General features: G+C 51.1%; 1 protein-coding gene across 1 annotated transcript in view; it reads right to left on the bottom strand.

Annotated features, from left to right (window-relative positions):
- Positions 1 to 1,019: 1,019 nt before the first annotated feature.
- LOC116955524 (alpha-N-acetylneuraminide alpha-2,8-sialyltransferase-like) overlaps positions 1,020 to 18,212 on the bottom strand; it is a 160,739-nt gene continuing 143,546 nt past the window's right edge. The window contains exons 7-12 of the mRNA XM_032976657.2: positions 13,998 to 14,139; positions 12,692 to 12,804; positions 11,435 to 11,527; positions 10,025 to 10,142; positions 9,741 to 9,875; positions 1,020 to 7,560 (exon numbers count right to left, since the gene is read on the bottom strand). Of these exons, the coding sequence (XP_032832548.2) occupies positions 7,231 to 7,560; positions 9,741 to 9,875; positions 10,025 to 10,142; positions 11,435 to 11,527; positions 12,692 to 12,804; positions 13,998 to 14,139 (931 nt within the window). The 3' untranslated portion in view covers positions 1,020 to 7,230. The remainder of the gene's footprint in view (positions 7,561 to 9,740; positions 9,876 to 10,024; positions 10,143 to 11,434; positions 11,528 to 12,691; positions 12,805 to 13,997; positions 14,140 to 18,212) is intronic.

Below are 18,212 nucleotides of genomic sequence, written 5' to 3'. Positions count from 1 at the left end.
GGGGGGTCAGACATTTGTGACGATGTGTGACGGGGGGGGGGTGAGGAATGTGACGTCACATCAAAATGCGCAACTTTAAATAAATATAGAATTGTTATAACAACACTAACTGTTATAACAACACTCCTACAACATCATAGTGCAGCGCCACAGTAAATACGCACTACAATGACGACAGTCTAAAGCGATTTGAAGCATGTTTTATTTAAAAAATGGAAATATGGTTTGGGGGGGGGGGGCAGAGCTTTGTGACGTCATATTTGAGGGGGGGGGTCTGACTTTGTGACGCCGTGTGACGCGGGGGGGGGGGGGGGTCAAAAATCGTCCAAAATCGCGTGACGTCATTTATGGACGGTCCCGGAGCGGGTTCGCGCGTTGCGCTACGAACCCAGAAAACCCGAGTTCGATTCCCGCTCACGGCCAACACCAGTGACGATTATTATCTGAACCGGTCCTGGGCCTCCCCCAGGTCGACTCAGCCTCAACCTGGTGCGGTGTGTCATGAACATCGCCACTGGGGAGACAAAGGCGGCCGGGCGTGGTGCTGGCTACACGGGGGATCTTTGTCTTGTTGGTACTTGGTGATGGTGAATGCTATATAAGAATATTAATTACTGCAGTCACGAAAGCTTTAAATCAAAATTTAAAACGACCACCCTTCATTTCCCCGCTGGATAAGTTATCCCACAATTGTACAAGCGCGCGCACACACACACACAAACGTAAACACAGCGCTCGTCGTTATCATCTCACGGCGAAGTAACGCGACTCAATGGATCCACAGCACAATTCACAGTGGAGCGGCACGGTGGGCCAGCACCACGGCCGACCGCCTTTGTCTCCCCGGTGGCGATGTTTCCAACGCATCATTTTGAGTCGACCTAGACCCAGGAGCAGTTCAGGTAATCGCCGCTGGTGTTGGCTGGATGACCAGCATGGTGAAGTATGGTCAACCAAGCCTCATGACTCACACGGCGTGGGGAGGGCGGACGCTTTCATCCAGCAGTGGATGGCCAAAGTGGTCTGTAATGTTTTTTTTTATTACACATTCAAACTCGAATCTATTGGAATCTTAGATCAATAACAATCGATGCGAATCAATAACAGCAGATGCAAATACTTATTGACATCTCCACGGTGTTATCACGATATGTGTGCCACGCTTCCTTACGTCAGTGGTGAGCGCCTTGCTTCCATTTAGCTGTCCATGATAAGTCCGTGGGCAATGTCACTCGATGGGCAATGTTAGTCTTTGGGCAATGTAAGTCAATGGACAATGCAAGACTATGTGCAATGTTAGTCCTATGGGCAATGTTAGTCTATGGGTAATGTTAGTCTATGGGCATTGATAGTTCATGGGCAATGTTAGTCTATGGGCAATTTAAATATCTGGGCAATGTTACTATATGGGCAATGTTAGTCTGTGGGTAGTGTAAGTCAATTGGCAATGTTAGTCTATGGGCAATGTTAGTCTATGGTCAATGTTAGTCTATGGTCAATGTTAGTCTATGGGCAATGTTAGTCTATGGTCAATGTTAGTCTATGGGCAATGTTAGTCTATGGGCAATGATAGTTCATGGGCAATGTTAGTCTATGGGCAATATAAATATCTGGGCAATGTTACTATATGGGCAATGTTAGTCTGTGGGTAGTGTAAGTCAATTGGCAATGTTAGTCTATGGGCAATGTTAGTCTATGGTCAATGTTAGTCTATGGTCAATGTTAGTCTATGGGCAATGATAGTTCATGGGCAATGAAAGTCTATGGGCAATTTAAATCTATGGGCAATGTTAGTCTATGGGCAATTTAAATATCTGGGCAATGTTACTATATGGACAATGTTAGTCTGTGGGTAGTGTAAATCAATTGGCAATGTTAGTCTATGGGCAATGTTAGTCTATGGTCAATGTTAGTCTATGGGCAATGATAGTTCATGGGCAATGAAAGTCTATGGGCAATTTTAATCTATGGGCAATGCTAGTCTATGGGCAATTTAAATATCTGGGCAATGTTACTATATGGACAATGTTAGTCTGTGGGTAGTGTAAATCAATTGGCAATGTTAGTCTATGGGAAATGTTAGTCTATGGTCAATGTTAGTCTATGGGCAATGATAGTTCATGGGCAATGAAAGTCTATGGGCAATTTTAATCTATGGGCAATGCTAGTCTATGGGCAATTTAAATATCTGGGCAATGTTACTATATGGGCAATGTTAGTCTGTGGGTAGTGTAAATCAATTGGCAATGTTAGTCTATGGGCAATGTTAGTCTATGGTCAATGTTAGTCTATGGGCAATGTTAGTCTGTGGTCAGTGCTCATCAGAGATAAGATAAGAACAACTCCGCATCGAGTTTCAGACTCCACAGTTGCATCCGATCGTTCAAACCGCGTCTACGCCGAGACTTAATTCTCCGTCTTCCCCTCTGCTCCTATACTGTCCCCCATATACATTTCCCAGCTAAGACAGCATTTATATATATGTGTGTCCGCACGTTTGAATATTTTTAAAATAAAACTAATTCTCATTGCACGTTTCGCCGGCTAAAACACATACACACACACGCGTGCCGATGTTTATCGCTCTAAACATTTTTTTTGCGTGCGACTAACCGGTTTGACCCGGTTCCCCCCCACCCCTCCTCACCGATTATGCAACAAAAAACAACAACAAACCACGCGACTTCATGCGCGTCGAGTCAAAAATCCCTTCGCAATTTTTTTGCCCGTACACTTTTTTTTATCGACCAAAAAAGCCGAACGCCTCTCTCTGCCATTCGCCACCACGTGGTGGTGACGCGCGCCGCCCACGTGGCCTGTGTCATGCCAGGCCACGTGCACGCCGAGGCCACGCGAACCCCCTCGTCATCCTCGCAAGTGGCGCTTCTGTGGCCGTCTGGAACGCTCCTTCCTTGCGACATTAGGAAGCCACTGGGAGCTGTGGCACTTTTAAATCATCATCATCATCTAGATTGACAAACTAATTTCATTCGAACGCGCCACGCTTGCTGGCAGGAGGAGGGTTACTGGACCAACCCTGCAGGTGCCATTGGCGTTGACGGACCGAGAGCAAATATTATCCACAATAGAGGTGTATTTTTTTTTTGGGCCTGATCGCGTACATACAAATGCATACCCGTCAACCAGTACGGTTTAAGCCCGTGTTCTTGTACAGGTAAATGTAGTTTTTCAGGTCCATACGGAGAACCGCCGTTTCAATACGGGCAACAAGAAAATAATTGTGTCCATTTGTTTGTGTTTCTCCCCTGTGATGCGACTTTGTAGGATGAACGTTGAGATTTATAAGGGGTACGGGGTGACCAATACGGTCTTTAATTAGGTAGGGCACTGATAAGGGGTTGACAGGTAATGTCATCATCAAGCCATTGTCTGTGAGGTCTTCCTCTCCTTTTCTTAAAGGCCTCACATCTTCCTTAAAGGTCCTGCACCTCTTTGTCATCGGTCACCACCCCTTTCGTGAAATCCCCACCACTTTCTAAAAAAGGTCCTCCAGCTCTTTCTTCAAAGGCCCCGCAGCAATTTCTGCCCGCGAATTATTCCAAGCGTTCCGTGGTGGCAGTTTCAACAATATTACTATCGTCGTCGTCGTCATGGAAATGGCTCGGTGAGACGAAGGCCCCGCTTGCTCGGGATTATTGGGGTCCGTAGTTAACGCCCGAGAGTCCAGAGGGTACCAGCCTAAGGCACGTGCGAACATTCCCGACGGTTCGGTGCTATATAACACCTCAGGCCCATAAAATGCGAAGGGCACGCTTCGGCTGCAGAGGTTTCCAGATGGAAATAGCTGCGACTTCGTAGAGCCAGGCTCAGGCACGCAAACTACAGCTGCTAACTCTTAGGGCTCAGTGTTCGAGATTATAGATTCCATGCAGAGGTTGCGACGGGACGAGGAATAGGAATGGGCGATGGAGAAGAGGTGAGGATTTAAGAGAGGAACGGAAGGAGGTTATGGAGGTGGATTGCTAAGATGTACAGGGGAGTTGTTGAGTCTGTGGGTAGTGTTGACTCTATGGGTAACGGTATTGAGTCTATGAGCAGTGTTGAGTCTACGGGGAGTGTTGACTCTATGGGTAGCAGTGCTGAGTCTATGTACAGGGGAAGTTGATTCCAGTGGAAGGGTACAAGGAGGGAGAAAGATGATAAACATATTCCAGAATTGCCATATATATATTTCCACACCGAAAAACAATCATCATCATGATCATCCTTTATACACCGCGAAAAAAGTAATAAATTAAGTTTATGTATCTGCGCAAGTTGCACACCTACTTTGGAGATCGTAAAGTTTACATGTGAGAGAGGGCGTTGAGGGAATTGTAAACAGAAAGACTAAATACCCTGGATCACAGCTATCGTGGTTGTTGTGGTGGTGTTGTGGTTGTTGTCGTTGAAGTGGTTGCTGTGGTTGTTGTGGTTGTTGTTGTGTCGTTGTTGTTGTGGTTGTTGTTGTGGTGGTTGTTGTCGTTGAAGTGGTCGCTGTGGTTGTTGTTGTTGTGGTTGTTTTTGCGGTGGTTGTTGTTGTGCGTGCATATGCATGAGTGCGTGCGCGTGTTCACGAACCCGTCCGTGCGTACCCTTTCAGCGTCACCTCGCTGATCTCGTCAATTAGCTACATACTACGGACCGTCGGTCACGCGAACTCTCTCGTCATCCTCGCTAAGCGGCGACGACGGCTTCTGGCTAAGCCGTCGAACGAAGACGGCGATCACCGCATCGTCGCCACGCGGCGCTTCTGTGGCCGTCTGGAACGCTCCTTCCTTGCGACATTAGGAAGCCACTGGGAGCTGTGGCACTTTTAAATCATCATCATCTAGATCGACAAACTAATTTCATTTGAAATTATTGTTGTTGTGTTTAGTTTGTTGTCCTTCCCTCCCCCCGACACCTCCTATTAGCGCGGTTGGCCATGCACGGTGGTGAGAAAGAAGTTCAACATATTACGTAGGAAAAATCAGAAGAGGTTTACCCTTTCTGCCGATAAAACAGGAAGTATGTATTTGGTGTTTGAACCAAATAGATACCTACCACAAGGAATCAAGCACTGCATTAACCACACACAGTACTTGTGGTGAACATGCAAACGAACATGGCTCGGATAATTATATGGGCGTTGTCTTTGAAACTGATTGACCTACACCAGAGACAGCAGCCTTCTTGAGGGCCTAAGTCTCACCACCAGTGTCAGACCAGAGAACGCCAAAAGGCGAACAGCACAAAGACAATGCACGTGTATTATTGCATGTATAGCTCGGGGTGATCAGCTTGTGCCAGTATCAAAGCATGAAAAATAATAAAAATGTGTTTAGCCTCTCTGGCAATACAACGGGAGTTGTGTTAAGATGTTCAAACACCCCCTAAATAAATACCGAACGTCGTTTATATGACGGTCTTGCTCCCCGACAACGCAGCGGGAGGCAGTAGTCGGGTTCCCGAAGAACGTCGCGTTATTGAAACATGCCGTGGTAATAAATATATATGTAATGCAGGGGGTAAAGCACGGTCCGCGATAACGTGCATGAGATGCGTACACAGGGCCCAACGAAGATTGAGGACACGCGGTGGGTATCATCTAGAAGCATCCAGCAGCATCCCAATGTCTTTGTTGTGTGACGCTAGGTAGCATCTAGAAGCATCTAAAACGTGGGTACCGGGGGGAACGCGGGTTCTGGTGGGGAAACGTGGTTTCTGGTGGGGGAATGTGGGTTGTGGTGGGAACGTGGGTTCTGGAGGGGGAACGTGGGTTCTGGAGGATGAACGTGAGTTCTGGTGGGGGACGTGGGTTCTGGAGGGGGAACGTCGGTTCTGGAGGGGGAACGTGGGTTCTGGTGGGGGAACGTGGGTTCTGGTGGGGGAACGTGGGTTCTGGTGGGGGAACGTGGGTTCTGGTGGGGGAACGTGGATTCTGGTGGGGGAACGTGGGTTCTGGAGGGGGAACGTGTGTTCTGGTGGGGGAACGTGGGTTCTGGTGGGGGAACGTGGGTTCTGGAGGGGGAACGTAGGTTTCTGGTGGGGGGACGTGGGTTCTGGTGGGGGAACGTGGGTTCTGGAGGGAACGTGGGTTCTGGAGGGGGAACGTGGGTTCTGGAGGGGGAACGTGGGTTCTGGTGGGGGAACGTGGGTTCTGGAGGGGGAACGTGTGTTCTGGTGGGGGAACGTGGGTTCTGGTGGGGGAACGTGGGTTCTGGAGGGGGAACGTGGGTTCTGGTGGGGGAACGTGGGTTCTGGTGGGGGAACGTGGGTTCTGGAGGGAACGTGGGTTCTGGAGGGGGAACGTGGGTTCTGGAGGGGGAACGTGGGTTCTGGTGGGGGAACGTGGGTTCTGGAGGGGGAACGTGGGTTCTGGTGGGGGAACGTGGGTTCTGGTGGGGGAATGTGGGTTCTGGAGGGGGAACGTGGGTTCTGGTGGGGGAACGTGGGTTCTGGTGGGGGAACGTGGGTTCTGGAGGGGGAACGTGGGTTCTGGAGGGAACATGGGTTCTGGAGGGGGAACGTGGGTTCTGGAGGGGGAACGTGGGTTCTGGTGGGGGAACGTGGGTTCTGGAGGGGGAACGTGGGTTCTGGTGGGGGAACGTGGGTTCTGGTGGGGGAACGTGGGTTCTGGAGGGGGAACGTGGGTTCTGGTGGGGGAACGTGGGTTCTGGTGGGGGAACGTGGGTTCTGGTGGGGGAACGTGGGTTCTGGTGGGGGAACGTGGGTTCTGGAGGGGGAACGTGGGTTATGAAGGGGGAACTTGGGTTCTGGCGGGGGAACGTGGGTTCTGGTGGGGGAACGTGGGTTCTGGAGGGGGAGCGTGGGTTATGAAGGGGGAACGTGGGTTCTGGAGGGGGAACGTGGGTTCTGGTGGGGGAACGTGGGTTCTGGAGGGGGAGCGTGGGTTATGAAGGGGGAACGTGGGTTCTGGTGGGGGAACGTGGGTTCTGGTGGGGGAACGTGGGTTCTGGAGGGGGAACGTGGGTTATGAAGGGGGAACTTGGGTTCTGGCGGGGGAACGTGGGTTCTGGTGGGGGAACGTGGGTTCTGGAGGGGGAGCGTGGGTTATGAAGGGGGAACGTGGGTTCTGGAGGGGGAACGTGGGTTCTGGTGGGGGAACGTGGGTTCTGGAGGGGGAGCGTGGGTTATGAAGGGGGAACGTGGGTTCTGGTGGGGGAACGTGGGTTCTGCGGGGGGATGGGGGTTCTGGAGGGAACCGCCGCCACCAACGCCGCACCATTACTGCTCCCCGCACGCGTTCACGTGCAGGCGGAGCACCCCACGGCTGTGCAGCCGCAGCAGCTCGGCGAACTCGCTGGGCATGGAGTGCACCGTCTTGGGCTGTTGGTCGTCGTAGTAGTGGTGGGGCAGCCGGCGGCCCGGCGGTCGGTCAACAGCGGTGGCCGTGGGGGCCACGGCGGTCTGCGCCCCCTTCTTCCTCTTCCTGCTCCTCTTGGGCGTCCTCCTCCTCTCGTCCTCCTTCACCTGCGCCGGGGTGGGCAGGTCGTGCACGAACGGCCAGAAGCCATAGACGTGCACCTCGTCGCACAGGTCCATTGCCACGCTCGTCTGGGGGGGAGGGGGTAGGGGCGGGTGGGAGATGTTTTGGGAGACACGGGGAGAATGTGGTAGCAGTGTGCGCATTCTATTTAAACTATTAAACCATTTTTAGCTGCTAATAATAATACGAATGTATAATGTGTATTCCATCTGAAGATCCCAATGCGTAAGGTACCACTGAGCTGCTATGTCGCTCTTCTTTCAGAATGACCTGGCTATCACGAATGATAGCTCAATGAAGTGGCTTATTATCATCATCATCAAATATTCTAAACGCGTGCTGTTGATTCTGAACGTGGAGGGGAAAAACCGGAGGACCCCGGAGAAAAATCCACGCCACCACGGAGAAGGAGAGAGATGCAACGACCTCCTGCATACCAGGCGAGGTAGTTAACATCTCCTCGCCACCGTGATGATGATGATGATGAGAGAGAGACACGCAAACTCCGAACATACAGCAGGCGTCAGGGTCGGGATCGAACCCACGTCCTCCTGTACACCAGGCGAGGTAGTTAACATCTCCTCGCCACCGTGATGATGATGATGATGAGAGAGAGAGACACGCAAACTCCAAACATACAGCAGGAGTCAAGGTTGGGATCAAACCCACATCTTCCTGTACACCAGGCGAGGTAGTTGACATCTCCTAGCCACCATGGTAGTGGACTCATAAAGAAATGCTCAGACTTACTTCGGAGGGAAGATGCAAGGGGAAGTTGGAAGACATGGGGAGACACAAGGATACACGGAGAGACACAGCGAGACACAGGGAGACACGGGGAGACACGGGGAGACACAGGGAGACACGGGGAGACAAGGGGAGACACAAGCCGAAGCTGCACCTTGACTCAAACCCAGTTCATCTCATCTCTTGATTGGTGCTTCAGTATTAACCGCTATCTGATTGTGCTCCCACCACACCTGCCCGTCTTGGCCCGTGGTCGATATTTTGATACGCGTCTTGATTTTATATGCGGCACATTAGGAATGGACCACTCTTTTAATTATTTTCTCGTACAGCAATGGAGTAAAGTGTGGTTTTGTGAAGGTCCTGATGTGCTGTGCAATACATCAATGCTCGTGTGTACACCAGCATGCGATACTGAGTCGGGCCTGCAGGTGGCTGGCAGGGTTATTGAGTAACCTGGACCTGTACACCAGTCACGTGGTTAATGGCGACTTGCTGTGTGTGTGTCGCACGTGCTGTTGCATTTTATAGGTAAAGGGCCCAAATGTTGCTTTTTATAGTTATAAAAATGTTCTAGTCTTTAAGCTTGGCTTTGAATTGGTAGTTTGTGATATATTCAATAGGAGAGAGTTTAGCACTGTACACTGTGAAGGATGATGTACTGTAGTTAATACTGGTAATTCTCTAACCCTAATCATGTTTATTCTATAACCATGCCCATGCACCCAGAGTATGACTACTTGCAATGCTAGTAGTCAGTTGTACATAAACAGTACATATACAGATAATGGGTGTAAGATACCAATATAAGTGAATGGTATAGATAGACATATAGCTTAGGATTAAAGTAATTTTCAAATAGTGAAGTGTAAAGGTTATGATTAAAGATAAAGCTGGTTTATCAGGAGTGGAATTGGGTTTAAGGGAAGCTGTTGTTGAGTAACCGACCTGTACACCAGTCACGTGGTTAATGGCGACTCGGTTGAGAATTTCTGTATGACACACGTGCTGTTGTATTTTACAGATTATCACAATTAATGTGTTTGCCCTCGATTTGGAGCACCTGCCCACGTCCTTCATTTCGAGTGTGCAAAATATAGGTAGGAGGACTACCTTCGTTTAATTTATACCATAACGTATTGCGATGCCCTCTCCAATTGGGGCGAGTTTTTTACGCATAAAGTAAATTGAATGCATTAAACGAAAAGGGAGAAGCGGGGAGACGCAGGGAGACACTTGGAGACACGGGAGGCAGTGGTGTAGACACGGGGAGACATGAGACACTGGGAGACACTAGAGACACGGGGAGACACTGGGAGACACGGGAGACAGGGAGGCAGAGGTGTAGACACTGGGAGTCACTGAGAGACATGGGAGACACCGGGAGACACGAGCAGACAGAGGTGTAGACACTGGGAGACACGGGGAGACACTGGGATAGACTGGGAGACACGGAAGTCACTGGGAGACACTGGAGACTGTTCCCGTGGTGCATCGTTACCATCATGAGGCCCGAAGTGAGGTGCGACTCCCTGACGCCGCGTTTCTTCCAGAAGCGGGAGATGGCCCTCATGTAGGAGGGGTTGAAGAAGGCCACGCGCTGCTGGGACTCAAAGTCGTCCAGGGTAAATATGGCCTGGGGGGGCGGGCGGGGAGGAAGGGGGGGGCGGAAGGGGGGCGGGGGGGGGGTGTGAGGAATCGCTGCCGCGTGTGATCCCGTATGGACACGTGGTGCACAGGTGGACACTGGTGGACACGGGTGGATGTGAGCGGGCCCATTGTTACCCTGTACGCGAGCGATGTGTACGCAGACACGGAGAAGGCGGGGATGAGCAGGATGCTGGCGCCATACGAAGACATCTTCCTGATGAACTCCTTCCTGCTCCCGATCAGGGACTCGAATCTACATACACACACATGGGGTTACACACACACACGGGATTACACACACACGGGGTTACACACACACATGGGGTTACACACACACGGGGTTACACACACACACGGGGTACACACACACACACGGGGTTACACACACACGGGGTTACACACACACATGGGGTTACACACACACACGGGGTACACACACACACACACACGGGGTTACACACACACGGGGTTACACACACACATGGGGTTACACACACACACGGGGTTACACACACACACACGGGGTACACACACACGGGGTTACACACATATAAATGCACATGGATTACAAATAAAAATACAAAAATCCCCCATATAGCCTTAACAGACTGTTGGGGCAAGTGCAGTTAGCGAGCACCTATGAAAACCGGCACGGAACACAAGGGGATGGGTGGCTAACACCACGACCTTTGTGTTTACTACACACCACACCCAGGTACTCATTTGAGGCCGAGTCGACCTAGGGGAGAAGCCCAGGACCGGTTCAGATAACCGTCACCCCGAGTTGGTGGCGGCGAGCGTGGTCGGGGTTCTACAGACATCGTAGGGGCGGGGCGGGAGGCGGGGCGGGGGCCGCGGCCCAGGGCGGTCGGCCCCCGATTCGCTCGCCCACCTACCTCCTATTGGACGATTCTGCTTACGGCACAGAGGCCCTGGTTAAACAAAGCACAAATCAAATCCCTCCCCTCCCCCACCGACTTCGCATGTGAAGGAGCTCACAAGGGACGTCGTCACATCTAGCCCTCTATTGAAGGAACGGAAGAGGAGGGAGGATGTCTCCAAAAATCCGGCCGCGCCGCCTGATGAAGCCGGTTGTAATTGTTGGTGAAACGACAGACTCAGAGTTGTAAAAATTGTGGATTTGCTCTCCAACAAACCGGTGCGGCTGTACTTGTGACGAATTGGCCGCGTTCTGTTCGCTTGGCACTAAAACTGACTAATTGGATGTGTCGGGTGGTGGCGGGTTCAACGACACAACGTTTATATTCACGCGATCTAGCCCAAACAAAAACTATCATGAAAGACAAAGATACCCCCCGTGTGTAGCCTTTGAACGGGATTTTGGAGGCACGTGCTGTTAGTGAGTCGGCAATTGTGAAGGCTTGGTGGTGCGGGCACATTGTGCGGGTTGGTTGGGCCTTCAAAGCACCCGGGGCCGCCTTTGTCTCCCTAATGGCAACGTTTAGTACACACACGGCACACCAGTGTGCTCACTTGAGGCTGAGTCGACCATCGGCACGCGGGCTTGCTCGCTCGCTCGCTCACCGCTTGATGAAGATGGTCGGGTTGGAGGTGACGATGTCCGTTTTGCTTCCCACGTCGTCCTGGAAGTCGCCCCCCACGGGAGGTATGTTGCATCTGGTGGACAACGAAGGGGGTGAGCCACAACCCTGCCCACACGTCTATAGTCAACCCTGCCCACATGTCTAGAGTTCAACCCTTGCCCACACGTCTAGAGTCAACCCTGCCCACACGTCTAGAGTTCAACCCTTGCCCACACATCTAGAGTCAACCCTGCCCACACATCTAGAGTTCAACCCTTGCCCACACATCTAGAGTCAACCCTGCCCACACGTCTAGAGTTCAACCCTGCCCACACATCTAGAGTCAACCCTGCCCACACGTCTAGAGTTCAACCCTGCCCACGTGTTTAGAGTTCAACCCTGCCCACGCGTCTAGAGTCAACCCTTGCCCACACGTCTAGTGTCAACCCTGCCCACACGTCTAGAGTCAACCCTGCCCACACATCTAGAGCTCAACCCTGCCCACATGTCTAGAGTTCAACCCTGCCCACACGTCTATAGTCAACCCTGCCCACACGTCTAGCGCTCAACCCTGCCCACATATCTAGAGTTCAACCCTGCCCACGTGTCTAGACTTCAACCCTTGCCCACACGTCTATAGTCAACCCTGCCCACACGACTAGAGTTCAATCCTTGCCCACATATCTAGAGTTCAACCCTGCCCACACATCTAGAGTTCAACCCTTGCCCACATGTCTATAGTCAACCCTGCCCACACGACTAGAGTCAACCCTGCCCACACGACTAGAGTTCAACCCTGCCCACATGTCTATAGTCAACCCTGCCCACACGTCTATAGTCAACCCTGCCCACACGACTAGAGTCAACCCTGCCCACACGTCTATAGTCAACCCTGCCCACATGTCTAGAGTCAACCCTGCCCACACATCTAGAGTTCAACCCTGCCCACACGTCTAGAGTCAACCCTGCCCACACGTCTATAGTCAACCCTGCCCACACATCTATAGTCAACCCTGCCCACATGTCTATAGTCAACCCTGCCCACACGTCTAGAGTCAACCCTGCCCACACGTCTATAGTCAACTCTGCCCACACGACTAGAGTCAACCCTGCCCACACGTCTATAGTCAACCCTGCCCACACATCTAGAGTTCAACCCTGCCCACATTTATAGACACAATCACTCTCACACTCACTCTCACACTCCCTCTCACTCTCACTCCTCCCTCTCCCTAATCCTCTCCTCCCCCCCTCTCACCGGATCACGAAGTCGGCTGCGTCGATCTGGGAGCCGCAGGAGCTGTTGGCGAGGATCCCTCCGTTCCCCACGACGGCACAGCGAGGGTAGCGCCCACTCTGCTCGGGGAACTCCTGCAGCCACATCACCGTCATCATCATCATCATCGGCTATCATCATCATCAGCTATCATCGTCATCATCAGCCATCATTATCAGCCATCATCATCAGCCGCCAGTATTATAATCATCAACCACATCATCAGCAGCCATCATCATCAGCCATCACCATCATCATCAGCCATCATCAGCGGCAGCAGTCATCATCATTAGCTATCATCATGAGCCATCATCGTCAGTGATCACTCATCATCATTATCATCGTGATCAGCCATGCCGTAGGTTTGTAGCTGGCATAGCCATAGGTGGAGGTGGCACTGGGAGAGGGGTATCGGTTGGAGACCCATTCACCAGCTCTCTTCCCTGACGAGCGTTGGACGCACATTCGTGACAGATAGGCGGCTTCTGCAAAGAAGCTACTAACATAGCAGCTCAGTTGGACCTTCCTGTGTCCCAGTAACAAACAAAAAAATGTAGACTTAATAAAAAAAACACAGTCTAGTTTTAGTTTATTCATTTAGTTTTAGATGATTTGTTTACCTTTGCTGTACTCTGCACTCCGGTCGGTGTTTGGTATTGGTGGTTGTTGTAAATTTCTGACCCATCCCGACTAGACATCAGTGGCGAGATGTTGAACACCCTGCCCGGTGTACGGGAGGTCGTGGAATTGATCCCAACCCTGATGCCTGCTGTATATTTGGAGTTTGCGTGTCTCTCCCTGTGGTCGCGTGGATTTTTCTCCGTATCCTCCGGCTTTTCCCTCCACATTTTAGAAACGTGCGTTTACAGTATTAGGCTGATATTAATTTCCACGTGATGATGATGATGACGATCCCACTTCGTTGGGTTATCAATTGTGATAGTCAGGTCACACCTGAAAAGGAGCATTGTAGCGGCTCAGTGTGGCCTTACACCTGGCAACAATAAACAAAAAAATGTTTCAGTTTGTGAAACAGGGTTTCAAAGCTCTTCGGATTTCTCCAAGATAAATAAAACATTCTGATGTGGCTCAACCGAAAAACAAAACATGGATCTTTATATTTGATGACTGTCCTGCCTGCCCCGTAGTCTCACGGAGAGCGGTGGTGCAGCGGTTAGCGTGCTACGAACCCGGCGACCCGAGTTCGATTCCCACTGACGGCCACCAACCCCGGGTGTTGATAAATTGACCCGGCCCTGCCCCCACCCCACCACCCCCAGGGTCGCACCTTGAGGAAGAAATTTGTGACTTTGGCGTCCACCACGAGCGTCTTCCTGCTCTGGTCGAAGACGATGCTCGTGTTGATGGGCGAGTTGCTTCGCGTGATCACCACCTGGCTCGCTCCTCCCGTTGCGTTCGCGTGAGTCGACCTGTGACCAGAGCGATGGAGATGCAGAGAGAGAGAGACATCGGAGAGAGACATCGGAGAGACACCAGGGACAGGTGGAGACATAGAGAGACAGAGAGACATGAGAGAGACAACAGAGAGAGGAAGCAGAGAGAGATACAGGTAAAGAGATACATCAGAGAGAGACATGAGAGAGAGAGAGACAGTAGAGAGAGACATCGGAGAGAGACATCAGAGAGAGGTGTGGACATAGAGAGACGCAAAGTGGGAGACACAGAGAGAGGTGGAATCAGAGAAAGAGACAGAAAGAGACAAAGAGAGAGGCGGAGAGAGACATTAGAGAGAGAGAAACAGAACGACAGAGAGACAGAGAGAGAGAGACAGAGAAAGAGAGAGAAAGAGAGACAGAGAGAGATATACAGAGAGACATTGAGAGGGAAAGACAGAGACGGAGAGAGAGACAGAGAGAGAGAGGGAGAGAGACGGAGAGAGATGGAGACGTAGACTTTGACTTTTAAACAACTTTTATTGCCGCCAGCAGCAACAGCACTGGAGGCGATTTCGATACGAAATACACAAAGTCACCAACAACACAAATGAAAATAAACGCTATAAATCCACGCGCTGTGGCGCTAAAAGCACTGCGCACAAGACGAAAGAAAAGTCACGTGGTTGTGGTGGTCATCGCACACGCCAGAAGGTGAACATGAGCGTGATGCAGAGAGAGAGAGAGATACAGAGATGCATTGACAGGGAGACAGAGACGGAGATAGAGACGGAGAGAGAGATGGAGACAGAGAGACATAGAGACAGACAGTAAGAGACAAATAGAACGAAGCACAGAGAGACATAGAGAGACATTGACAGAGAAACTCAGAGACAGAGAGAGAGAAACGGAGACAGAGAGATGGAGACAGAGAGAAACAGACAGACAGCAAAAGTGCAGCGGCCTGTTGGTTGGAGCGTGGGACATGACCGAGTGTCCCGAGAAGGCAAAAGCCATCAATTGGAGCACAACATCGCTGCACCACCTGGGGGTGTTCCTCGGACCAGAGGAGGAACCACCGCGGAGGAACTGGGTCGAGCTGGAGAAGAAGGTGAAGGAGCGGCTGGGCACCTGGAGTCGCCTGTGCAAGTTCCTCACCTTCAGGATAAAGACGTTGGTGGTGAACCAGCTGGTGACGTCCATGCTGTGGCACCGACTCTTCTCCCTGCACCCCCCCCATGAGCCTCGTCAACGCACTTCAGAAGCGAGTCCTCGACTTCTTCTGGCCGGGTGGAGGACACCGGGTCGCGGCTGGGGTCCTGGCCCTGCCACTGGACGAGGGCGGTCACAGTTCCTGCACGCCGCCCCTGCACCGGCCTGGAGCATCACGGCCTCCTTCCTCCTGAAACAGCTGGGGGGTCTGCAGTGCTCCAAGCAACTATTCTACGTGGACCTGCAGGGCCTCCCACTGGGACAGCTGCCACCCTTCTACAGAAGCGTCCTGCAGACATGGAGCTCCCTCGCCATCAGGAGGCTGAACCAACCGCGATCAGCCAAGGATCTGGTCTTCGAACCGATCCTCAGGAACCCACAGACAAAGCTGCCATCCACCACCACCATCCCCGGCATGGAGAGGCGCCTCGCCAATGCGCGGCTCGCCAGGATGGGAGATCTGGTGGAGCCTGAAACACGGGGCCGGTGGCTCGGACCAGCAGACATGGCCGCAAAGACAGGGGGGCTGCAGTCGCTCCGGGTGGCTGCCCGGATCCTGGCCGAAGCCAAGGGGGCCTTCTCAGCGGCAGCGGGGAGAACGCCCCCCATCGGCGTTGGGGAGGACGAGGCCCCTCTCGGTCCCCCTCAACCGGAGCTCTCAGTTGTGCCACTGCATCGCCAATGAGGACAAACGAAGGCGGATCACAACCTGTGCCGGCTGGAAGACCTGCCGGAGGTGGCCTTCGCAAATGTAAAGAGGAAGGTGCTCTACTCCTACATGGTCCGGTTCCACCAACAGGACACCCTGAGGAGCCACAAGGACCATGCCTGGAGGAAAGCCCTGCCCTGCGTCTCTCCGGGGAGGCCTCGCTGGAGGCAACTCCACTCCAGCCCGACGTACAACCGCATCGGCGACCTCAGCTGGAGCATCGCCCACGGCACCGTCACCACCGACGCCTCCCCGGCGCGCTTCACCGACACGTCCCCGGAGTGCCGGTTCTGCGGTAAAGTGGAGACGGTGGCGCACCAATACGTGGAGTGCAAGAGCCTGGACTCGTTGTTCAAGGTCCTGAGAAACATCCTCCTAAGGTTCAGCCTCCACTTCTTCCCGACGGTCCTCATCTTTGGATACCTGAAGGGCGACGGACCCCAACATCTTCAGGGGCCGGTCAACGTGCTCGTCGGCCACGCCAAGCTCGCCATATACAGGGCGAGGAAGGTGGCCCTGGAGGGGCAACGTCCGGCCAGCAGCCTGGGCATCTTCCGCGCTCTGGTCGGAGCCAGGGTGTGGCCGGAGTTCCGCCGTGCGCGGCTGACCCACGCCGTGCCGGCCTTCAAGGAGCAGTGGGCGCTGGAGGAGGCCGTGTGCTCGGTGGCGGATGACGGAGAGCTCTGCATGCAGATCTGAGCTACCCGTCGGAGGCCGTTTGACTGTGGGAAGGGCTGCGTGCAGATGCAGCACTTGTCGTAGTTTAAAATATATATTTTGTTGGGTCTTTCATTTAAAAGGGGGGGTTACATAAAGCAAAGCATAAAAAAACGAAATGATGAACGAAGCAAAGTGCCGACTACACCGAGCATCTTCTTGTTTCCTCTGATCGTAAAAAAATTAAAAAAAATAAACAGACAGAGCAATGCAGAGAGATACAAAGATACATTGACAGGGAGACAGAGACGGAGATAGAGACGGAGAGACATAGAGACAGACAGCAAGAGACAAAGAGGACGAAGCACAGAGAGACACAGAGAGACATTGACAGAGAAACTCAGAGACAGAGAGAGGGAGAGAGAAACGGAGACAGAGAGATGGAGACAGAGAGAAACAGACAGACAGAGCAATGCAGAGAGAGATAGAGAGATACATTGACAGGGAGACAGAGACACAGAGAGAGATGGAAACAGCCGGAGAGATGGAGAGACAAGGAGAGAGACACAGCCACTTTAGCCAGCACTGGAGATGCCTGTGGTGGTGTCGTTGTGAGCCGCGTCACGTGGTGCCGTGGTTTGTTTGTGGGCCCTCTGGAGGCTCCGCTACCTGCAGCTCGCGTCCACGAGAGGGCGACTCCACGCCATGGAGTGGCCACGGGCGGGTGCCGTGACACTGCCCCACGGAGAGGTCAAGGGGATTTCTGTTGAAAGTTTTTTTAAAAAACTAAAACATTTATTTATTTTTTTACAATTTTTTTAACTGTATTTTTTAAATAAAATTTGTAACAGTTTTTTCTTCGCGATTTTGTTTTACAAATTTTTTAAGAGTTTTTGTTAACTATTTTTTAACGAAATTTTGACGTTTTTTTGACTATTTTTTCACTATAATAAAATTTTTTTTACTGTTTCTTTTTACTATTTTTAAACAAAATCAAATAATAATAAAATACGACGTTTCGGTTGCAACACAAGCAACCATCATCAGGTAAGAATGAATGATAAAACACAGACACGGAAACAACACAGGCAGACACACATGCAGAGAGACAAAAAGAGAGAGAGAGAGACACACAAAGACACACCGAGTGTCTGCCTAAGTTTTTTCGTACTATTTAGAAACACATTTTTTACAACTTTTTAAAAGTTTTTGTTACAATTTTTTTTACGTAAAAAAAATTATCTGTTTTGTAACTGTTTTTCTTACATTTTTGAAAGCTGTCTTTTTCAATTTTTTAAATGTTTTTTTAAAAACAAATTTCTGAAACTATTTTAAAATAATTTTTAAGGATTTTTTTCGCAATATTTTAGCAATTTATTTTTATGATATATCTTTTTTTACTATTTTAAATGAAAATATTCTTGGTTCTTTTGGTAAAGTCACATAGAAGGGAAACAATAAATTAATAAAAATATAAAAATTTACTTGCTGTGGTTTTCACACCTGATGATGATTGCTTGTGTTGCAGTCG

This window comes from Petromyzon marinus, chromosome 60 (assembly GCF_048934315.1).
Source record: "Petromyzon marinus isolate PM22_M1 ecotype Great Lakes invasive population chromosome 60, UKy_Petmar_22M1.pri1.0, whole genome shotgun sequence".
Taxonomy (NCBI): domain Eukaryota; kingdom Metazoa; phylum Chordata; class Hyperoartia; order Petromyzontiformes; family Petromyzontidae; genus Petromyzon; species Petromyzon marinus.
Note: the sequence above shows the minus strand (reverse complement) of the source record. Positions and strands in the feature narration are given on the sequence as shown.